Genomic DNA, 10263 nt, shown 5'->3' on the forward strand with positions numbered 1-10263 from the left:
GGATTTCACTGGTGACAGTAAAAAACACACAATAATGGTCTGATATGGCCAAATCAACAACAGAGGACACCCCAGTGGACAGACCATAGGTAATGACAAGGTCCAGGGTGTGTCCTCTGTTGTGAGTTGGCTGTGTGACATGCTGCTGAAAATCCATGCTGTTTAGAATATTTAAAAACTCACAGGCATAGATATCATCATAATTGTCAACATGCAAATTAAAATCACCAGTAATTAAAATCCTATTGTACCTAATATGAAGAGATGAAAAAAGTTCCGAAAATTCTTCGATAAAACAGGAAGGAGGGTTTGGTGGTCTGTATACTGTGACAGTTAAAACAGGTGGGTCTCCAAAGAGAAAAGCATGATGCTCGAATGAACAATATTTACCAAGTAAAATATTTTCAGATAAAATTCTTTTGTGAGCAATCGATGCTGTACCTCTACCTTTCTTTCCTCTCCTGATTGAAAATAAAAAGTTAAAATTAGGTGGAGAAGCCTCAGTGAGAATAGCTGGTGCATCAGAGCCAAGCCAGGTTTCAGTTAAAAACAAACAGGTTAAATCATGGTCTAAAATCAGATCATTAATTATAAAAGACTTATTTAAAATTGATCTGACATTTAAAAGAGCCATCTTCATGGTTGTGGGTACAATCTGATGTGTGCATGTCATGGGTTTTGTGACTGATGTGTGAATTTGTCGGAGACAACAAACACGCGAGGCACGTGGATATGAATGCAAATGATTTGAATGTCTATTGGTGATGCGGACTGGTATGTGATGCTGTATGGCAGAGAATGATGAGTCAGGGGTGTGGGTGTCCTGGTTCAACCGTCAGCTGGATATGGTTTTGAAAGAACGGAGGGTGAGATCAATGTTCATGCTGAGAAGACGGGAACCACTATTGTTGGGGTGTAAACCGTCTGATTTAAAGAGGTATGGTCTATTGTAAAATGTTGTGAAATTATCAACGTATGGAATGCTTATGGCATGACAGTATGTTTTTAACCAAATGTGAAGCTGACGGACGCGTGAGAACATGATGTCTCCATAACGGGGTGCAAGCAGTGGTCCAGATACGATACAGTGTATGTTTAACTGTTGGATGGTATGAATCAGATGGATGAAGTCCATTTTCAGAGTCCCTGATTGCTGCAGTTTCAGGTTGTTGGTGCCTGCATGTATGATGAAATTCTCCGCAGAGGGGTGTTTCACAGAGAGTTGGTGGGCAGAGTTTTTAATCTCATTGACGACAGCTCCAGAGAGTGAGTGTGTGAGGCACCTTCTCTTCTGACCCGGACATGCTGGACAACGGAGTCTCCCACGATGAGCACGGGCTGCTGCACAGGTCCGGGTCTTCCAGCGGGTCTCCCCGCGACAGCAGCGGGGTGAAGAGCAGCGGCCTCCGCTCCAGCGGGCTCAGGTGGAGAAATGGGAGCTCCATATATGATGTTTCCGGGCAGACAGTACTCCAGCGTGAAGACCTGGTTTTTCTGTGGAGAGTGGATCCCCTGAAGCTGGTGAGATGCAGGCTATAACATCGGACATGGGTCTAGTTTGCAAAATCTGAGTTTGGAGTCCCATTCTCAAATCTCTAGGGGAAGTTTGTTCTAGTGCGAGGCCTGCAAATGACCAAAATACAGCAAGAATGACACATTTACATCATTATAGCAGACTTCCTGTGCGACTGACAACTTGGTACCAGGAAACTTTTTTTGGTTTCCATGTGATGAAGAAGCCCTGTTAATATCAAGCTTGTACGTTCAAGCACAATGTGCTTGGGCCCTAATAACATACATTACAAATACAATAGGATCCTGAATTTACAATATATCCCATAGTATTTTTGGCAGAAAACAACGTGAGATTACTTAAGGTTAAAATAATTACATATTTTTATGATCATGATAAATGCATTTGTACAACGAAATAACGCTGGAACACAGAAGAAGAGGCCAGACAAAGAGAGTGAAAGAGAGATCTTGATGCACACTCGCTTAATTAAGCAGAGAAATACTGCAGCCCACTAGGCTTTAAATAGAATAATGCAAATCAAATAAATGGGAATAGATACATATGAAATTGTTATTTTCTATAGTTTTGTTTAAACAAAATTTAAAATAAAAGTTTTAATTTTCTCCAATTTGGTCTGAAAATGGAAAAGTTAACAAAATGATCTAAGAGCAAGAACACAAAAATACAATAAATCTACATGAATAAACTAGATAAATTAATAAAGAATAAAATTCTTTATTTTAATGATTTGCATTGTATCACACAAAAAACAACCTGCTTTAAGAAGCATTGAAACAAAATAAATAGGAACATTTTCAGGAACACGCTTTTAGAATAAATAAATAAATCACACTATAAGCCCCTTCACTCTAAAAAATGCATCACCTCAACAAAATAAATTAACACAACGCTTTCCATTAGTCATTTAATGTTGGGTCAACTTCTAATGAAATTAAGTTCAACTAACAAGTTGAGTTGCGAGAACTAGATTTCCTTTTACAGTCTAGAGCAGTGTTTTTCAACCTTTTTTGAGCCACGGCACACTTTAACCTTGACAAAAATCCCGCGGCACACCAGCATCCAAAAAAAAAAAAAAAAGCAGAAATTCATGATCTGTATTGATCGACAGCCGCCCCCGCCCCCCCGCAATCTCACGTGGATTTTTGTGATAATTGTGGCAGAAAAAGCAGGAAGTTGCGACTGTTTTTTTCTAAGAGATGAACCACCAGCTAAAGACGAGCTCTAGCTGGTATTTTTGTTAGAACTGAGCGACTTGATCAGCAGAATTAAGAACAAGGAAGTGAAGACTTTAGCCACTTCTGATTGGTCAGACTGATGACATGTGATTAAGCCTTCAAGAATGATTGGCGGAGACAGTTAAAGGGGCGGGACGGGACTTTTCCTTACACAGTTATAGCTGCAGCTAAATCGTGGTACCGTGATTCTTATCAAAATGTCTTTAATAGAATTAAATAAACACAAAGAAAAAGTAATTTTAAGATCTTTTATATTCCTAACTACTCAGTGTTTTATCAGGGCCTGTTTGGATGAACAAACAGCTGATTTCCTGGAGATGGAAAATGTTTTTAGATCAGTTAATGAGGGCAATTTCCCACGGCACACTTGACCATCTCCCACAGCACACTAGTGTGCCGCGGCACACTGGTTGAAAAACACTGGTCTAGAGCAGGGGTCACCAACCCTGTGCCCGCGGGTGCACTGGCGCCCGCGAGCACCCCTTGTGGCGCCCGCAGGGAATGCACCCAAAAAATCTTTTTTCTTTTCTTTTTTTTTAATTGAAGCAAATATTCAACAAACAACCACGGCATGTCTATCAATGACAACAATATCAATTCTGAGATAAAGGTAGACAAAAATAACAAATATGAAAACAAATATAACCTAAAAAATAATAAAGTAAGGGTCTATTACAAAAGTTTAAATAGATCAAACAAACACAATGTCTGGGCGTTCTTATGATTCATGTAATGTAAAGATTTAGAGAATAGGTTGAGACGGTTGAGTAATCCATTAATGTGAAGTTTCACCTTTAAGAATTACAAGTATGAATAAAATGCTTTGAAATTACAATCAGTGAATTAATCAGAAAGTCCAGATTCTTCTGAATTAATTGTAATCAAATTTTAATTGTATTCCAATTTAAAGGGTTAATGATGATATTTTTGGATTTAAGCCAATTATGAAAAGAAGACCAAAACTTTACATGCAAACATTCAAAGAAAAGATGTTCCACAGATTTTACATCATTTCCACAAAAGACACAAAGATCTCTGTCCCAGTTAAAGCGAGAATGTAAAAAAATGATTGGAAGGGTAAATATAAGTTAACGGGAATGCTCCAAAAATAGCACTGCTCATATAGCAAATCAATATATTGTGGCGATCTGGGGGTTAGCCCCGCCTTCAGCTTCTAAGACTCATGGGAAGTGGGGAATCTTGGTGTGTCAAATCGCTCACCATAAGTAAGGGAGCTGTGAGCAGAAGTAAGGTTAATGCTGTTTGGCTGGTGGTGGGGGTGTTCAAAATAAACAGACAGATATGATTGTCCGCCAACTTATGTGAGTGTCGTTTTCGACAAATTGGGGTTGTGCTTTGCATGGGGCATGGGTAACAGATTCGGACATGTCCAGTGGTAAGAGGATAGTGAATCAAGACTTGAGCGCAACAGTACCGGCCTGGATAGTCGGGTGGTGATTCAGTGCTTGCTATTGGTAATTGATGCACTTTAGTTCTGCTATCGTGAAATATATTGCAGAGTATGGAACGGCCTGAAACTTGCAGATCGGCGTTCTCGCCTCTGAGAAAAAGGCGCGCGTGTGTGTGTGTGAGGAGGGGTAGTGGGCGCAGGTTGCGAGGTGAAACGTCGCATGGAGACCATTGCGCAACACCTGGATCATGGGGTGGCTTAAATGACTCAGCTCATTCTAATAATGTCATTCCTTACTAATTATTGCCGAAATTTTCAATACTTGTCTGTATTTTCCATATAAATTTATTTTTACGATTGTTTAGTTGGCGATAGTTACTTATAAATAAAGACAGCAGGTAATGCTGGCTGGAAAACAGCTGCACTTTTTCAGACCATAAATAAACTATAGATCATTTGTTTATAAAAGTTTTGAGGATTTTGGAGGATTTTTACTGTTGGTGTTGCACAAAATTAGAAAAATGCCAAATATTTCTGGAGTAATCCCAGTGATGAGTTCTATGATTTAGTTTTTAATGTTTTATGAGACCTAAACATGATTTTCACAATAACAGGTTTTTAAATAATCAAATCCCTCTGACACGTTTCACAAAGGCACACACATGACCAATGACACACACACAGGACCAAAGACACACACAGGACCAAAGACACACACACAGGACCAAAGACACACACACAGGACCAAAGACACACACAGGACCAAAGACACACACACAGGACCAAAGACACACACAGGACCAAAGACACACACACAGGACCAAAGACACACACACAGGACCAAAGACACACACACAGGACCAAAAACACAGAGATAAGACCAAAGACACACACACAGGACCAAAGACACACATTTCTAATGGATGCTTTTGTGCTTTTTAAAATAAATAAATCTGATCTCTAAACATCCTCCGTGTCTTCAATGCAATATAATGAGACACACACAGACAGAAATGTGAAGGTATCTGCTGTCAACCTATGACGTAAATTAATAACAGGATAAATGATCGGCTAGTTAGTTAGCATGTAGCCTAATATAGATAGCCTTCGAATGTAAAGCGACTGACTGCTAAAGAGTATGTTAATAAAAGACAAGTCCTGAATATATTTATTCATATTCAACCCTAAACTACAATATCAGCTGTCTGTCTGTCAACTGACCAGCCAGTTGCCCAAATGCTGGCATACAAGCAAAGAGCTCTGCGGCGGAGCTAGTAGTAGCCTAGCAGAAGCTATCGTATGACGACAAAGCACCCTAGTTATAAATCTTATGATATTTTTCTTATATTCATTGAGAAAATTTCTCACTGGGATTTGTTAAACAGGTGGAGTCCTATGACAGTTCCACGCTGCAATACACAGAGCTCCTGAGAGCGGCCCATTCTTTCACAGGTGTTTGTAAAAACAGTCTGCATGCCAAAGTGCTGGACAAAGTGATTAGAAAACTGATTCTGATCATTTGGATGGCTGAGCCAATACTTTTGGTAATATAGTGTAGGCACTAATGGAAAAAGAGGATAAGCCTAAAACAAATGTCCTTTAACATTTAGGATCCATTTATTGAACACTGAAGTTTTCCATCAAACACCTGTGGTTTTCTGCTGCTGAGGAGTCTTCCAGGAACTTCTCCTGCTCCATCTCTTCCTTCTTTTCTGCAGGACTCATCTCACCGTTGGTCACCTTGTCAGTAGAGTCTGAAACAATCACCACTTCAGTCTTGATGAAATGTCATTTCACAATTCCAACTACCACAGAAAGAAAAGCATGTGATAACACATGCAGCACTCCAGACTTCCATTCAATTGTAGGATTTTACACCAATTAGCTAAACTTTGAACCCAAAAACAAAGACCTTTGACTAAACTATGGACCTGTGTTGGAAAAACTGAATTCCAGCAAGGATGGCTCCTTGCATTCCAACTCCTTGCTTTTACTACCTTCCCTCTTCTTCCTCCTTTCTTCTTCACTCTGGGTCTTGTCCTTCAATGCCCTCTTCCTCTTTTTCTCTGGTTCTGCTGTTTCCCTAAGAAAAGATGCAAATGCAGCACTTCTTTTTTGGGAGGTACTGACATTTCACTTCCTGATCCGTGATGGTCTTGTTGCTGAAGCAAATGCAACTTCTCACTTTTGGGCTTCCTGCCTCGTCGTTTAAGAGGATCTCCACCTAAAAACACCAAGAAACACATTCAGAAAATACTTCCACTTTATGGATAAATGCAATAATTCTGAGACATTTTCATTGAAATCTACTTTGAGTTTTTAGTCTTTGTTATTCCATTCTCCTGCAGCAGATCTAAACTATTCTGCTGTGCACTTCAATGGGTCTTTTTAACACCAGGAAGATGTCAGCATTGCACATCACACTTACCAGATGGACTGACAGGACTTGCAGGGGCTTCATCTTTTTCATTTTCTTGTTCTGAGTCACTCTGGAAAGTAGTTAATGTTCTCAGAAAGATTTCCAACTCTTTCATAGAGACAAAAGTAGAAATGTTCATGACCAACCTTTTTCTTTCTTCCTCTCTTGGCTTTTGAACCCCGCTGCATTTATAACTGCTCACCTGGATCAGGTGAGCTCAGTCACGCAGAAACTGAGAACTCTCAATCCAGCTCATCAGCATTTGCTGAAGCAGGGTTAGCTGCAGAACAAGCAGGGCAGCAGCTCACAAGGAACAGGACTGGAGACGCCTGAGACTGATTACAGATCAACAACGCCCTCTGGTGTTTAGCTGATGCATAACAGTGGAGCTGTATCCCATCATGCATCACACATATCCCATACGTGGCATGTACCAACTAGCCTTCTGATGTAAAATGACTGCTAAGGAGTATAATGCTTTTGTAGAGCTTTTTAAAATGTATAAATCTGATCTCTAAACATCATCCGTGTCTTCCATGCAATGTAATGAGACACACAGACAGAAATGTGAAGGTGTCTGCTGTAAATATAACTATTGCTCACATCTGTTTATGTATGACTAATCATTTCACTCACACAAATTAATTAGTGTGGGAACAAGATATTTATTATTTTACCCATGTCAGGTCACGGGTTCCTGAGTAAGACAATAAAAAGAACTATTTTAAAAAAATACCAAAAGCCTAAACAACCCATGTATAGAATACAAGCTTTGATAAAGAAAAGACACCAAGGCTAGAAACAGACAGTTCTTTGTGGCTGCCAGCAATAACTGACTTATTATTAAAAAGACGGAAGCATCAGCAAGTGTCACGAGCTTTGATGAAAGGTTTGCACCACTTTATGCTATCCCAGCATGCAAAGCACGTACATCCTGACTCTGAGACTCAGATAAGACACCTCCCCTCTTCGTCATCCTCCTCCTCCTCTTCCTTCTCATGCTCAGCCTCACTTCCTGGAACCTGCATGCAGAGACACAGCATGGGATGGTGGGATTAATGAAGTCATCAAAGGGAGAACAGTTAGCAACTTTTAAAGGTGGAAAGATTTCATGGAACCCATGGAAACCTGTGAAGATCACAAATCACTGAAGAAAAAAGGTTCAGCGCACTGTACAGTGGGTCTAGATGACCCAACTCCAAATGTTAAAGTGCCTAGGATGGCACAAGGGTTAAATAAGCTCTGAGGGGAAAAAAGTGAGATGAATTTCTAAACTAGAAAGATCTAGAACTATGAAAGACAGTGGGACAGTTTTTTTTCATTCACAGAGAAAATGGTTTTGGTTTCTGCAGAAAAAGTCACTTGCCTGCATCTCAGTTTTGTAGGCTTTCTCTGTGTAGAGACGGAAGCATTTCCCTGGTCGTGTTCTGCCGGCGCGACCCACCCTCTGCTGGGCAGAAGCTTTACTGATGGCTGTGACCAGCAAAGACTCCACTCTGATCTGAAGATTGTACACCTGACAGCAACTTCTGGCTCGTACAGGGCGGTCAATGAAAATTGAATTGTCTGACCTTAAACCAGTGTGTGGCCTAAATCAGGTAGAGATGCACTTTGACATCATCAGATATGACATCATTACAGTCTGATTAGACTGAATCAAATTGATGTCAAAATGAGTCACAACGATGTCATTAGACACATCATTGATGTCACATCTAATATTGTGACATCATTACATGTAATCCAGTGTCAGAATTTGACAGAATGACATCATCAAATAATAGTTAAAAGTCTACATATAGACCTCTTGGAAATCAATAAAAACATTTTTTGATAGGTGCACGCGGAATCCCTCACACGAACAAAGAAAAAACATGGAGTCAACAAATGCACATCACTACAAAGACATACATGGCAATGTCCTGTTACATATATGTCGCACAAATGAAGAAACACATTATACAACAAGACGAGTAGCACTTGGGGCAGCAGAGAAACTCGATGACACCAAGACAAAAAGAGACAGCGGTGTCATGAAAGAGGAAACGGGAAAGACAAAAGAACCCTTTCAGCTAAACGAGTGGACCCATAGGGACCCGTATCAACTGCCTTCCGTTCAGTACGGAAATCCAGCCCGCACTTCCTATAACCATAGAAAGAGCTTGCCACTCAGCAAACCTGAGCAGTGCCTTCAAAGTGATGTCCAGCACGAGCTCACACATCCTCAAACCAGCTCCACTGGCAAAGACCCAAAAGTCTCTGTAACAGGAATGAGTCAGAACTTGTCACCTCTGGTGTGTGTAGGGAAAAGAATGACTCTGGCGGACCCTGCTACAAAACCACCCAACCGGCTTTCTATCTTGGCATCCATGAAGCCGGCAGGGAACTTTAAAAAATTTGCCAAATAAATGTACAGTTTTTAGTTGTAGGCCAGTTAGTATAGTAACTTTAGACATTAGGATTAGAAAAGTTAAAAAAGGGAGAAAAAATATAGGGTCGGGGTTAGAGCATAAAAAGTAGGAAAGATTAAAATGAATGAAATCATGAAATTGGTTTCTGGACATATGCCATTATGTAAATAAGTCATTTTTGTATTGATTGTAGGTTTAGTTTTCAATGCAAAATAATATGTGATCAAAAAGTAGAAATGGATAGAATTACAAAAAGATGACTCTAGTTGCTGAAAGTTTTTCATTCTTTTTTTAAGTTTAGTATTATTTTAATAACTTGTCATGTCCAACAGCTGAGAACAAAATAAGAGCTGAATGCTTGAAAAATGTAAAAGCTTCGCAATATCAAATCAAATCAAATCAAACTTTATTTATAAAATAGCGCTTCTCATGCACTTTGTGCAGCTCGAAGCGCTTTTAACACTAAAAACAGTAAACACACAACATTACAATAAAAACCCCAACCCACCCTTCACCTTTCCCACTCCCCTCCATTAAAGCACATGACCCATGGCTCCCATGTACAATGAATTATGACTATGTAACTGTAAAAAATAAATAAATAAATAAACAAACAAGTATGGCTTGGCTCTGCTGTGAGGAAACAGTATCTGGGAATCTTTTCATACCAGGAGCCAGCCCGGCCACCGGAACATCGCCACAGCGCCCACCCAGACCGGGACAACACCGGTGTCCCCTTCACAGCCATGAAGCTGTAAAATTAGACCCCAGCCGCCCCAGCAAGGGCAACAACTGCAGCAACAACCACCGACCAAGCCGGCAAGCCCTGGAAGAAAATATCCCCACAAGAAACACTGGGGCTAAAATCATGATAAGATACTAAAATTAAAGACATAAGATGATTATAAAAACATAAAATTGAGAATAAGATGCATAAAATGAAATTAAACACATAAAATAGCCTATATTAAAACTAATAGAATAAATTAGCAGTTAAAATCAACTAAAAGCTAAATTAAAAAGGTGAGTCTTGAGCCTCTTCTTAAAAACCTCTACAGTCTCTGCGGCCCTAAGGTTCTCCGGCAGGCTGCTCCACAGGCGAGGACCGTAATGGCAGAACGAAGCCTCACCATAAGTTTTGGTCCTCACCTTAGGGACAACTAAGAGGCCAGCACTGGAAGACCTCAAGGTCCGCGAGGGCTCATATTTTAAAAGAATATCATTTAAATAAGAAGGCCCAAGACCATAAA

General features: G+C 40.0%; 1 protein-coding gene across 1 annotated transcript; it reads right to left on the reverse strand.

The window, feature by feature from the left end:
- Nucleotides 1-5211: 5211 nt before the first annotated feature.
- LOC144994372 (uncharacterized) lies at nucleotides 5212-7218 on the reverse strand. Its single transcript, XM_078952117.1, has 5 exons — nucleotides 6749-7218; nucleotides 6612-6672; nucleotides 6314-6407; nucleotides 6181-6266; nucleotides 5212-5937 (listed from the first exon to the last, which is right to left on the reverse strand). Exons 1-5 carry the CDS (start codon nucleotides 6788-6790, stop codon nucleotides 5801-5803), a joined length of 420 nt encoding a protein of 139 aa, XP_078808243.1. The 5' UTR covers nucleotides 6791-7218; the 3' UTR covers nucleotides 5212-5800.
- Nucleotides 7219-10263: the final 3045 nt, after the last annotated feature.

This window comes from Oryzias latipes, chromosome 1 (assembly GCF_053564925.1).
Source record: "Oryzias latipes strain Hd-rR chromosome 1, Olatipes_Hd-rR_3.1".
Lineage (NCBI taxonomy): Eukaryota > Metazoa > Chordata > Actinopteri > Beloniformes > Adrianichthyidae > Oryzias > Oryzias latipes.

Coding starts and splice junctions, on each gene's coding strand:
- LOC144994372 (XM_078952117.1), bottom strand. CDS start 6,790: ATGCAGCGGGGTTCAAAAGCCAAGAGAGGAAGAAAGAAAAAG. Junction 6,408..6,611: donor AAGTCCTGTCAGTCCATCTG/GTAAGTGTGATG, acceptor TGGTGTTTTTAG/GTGGAGATCCTCTTAAACGA. Junction 5,938..6,180: donor AAGGAGGAAGAAGAGGGAAG/GTAGTAAAAGCA, acceptor TGATTGTTTCAG/ACTCTACTGACAAGGTGACC.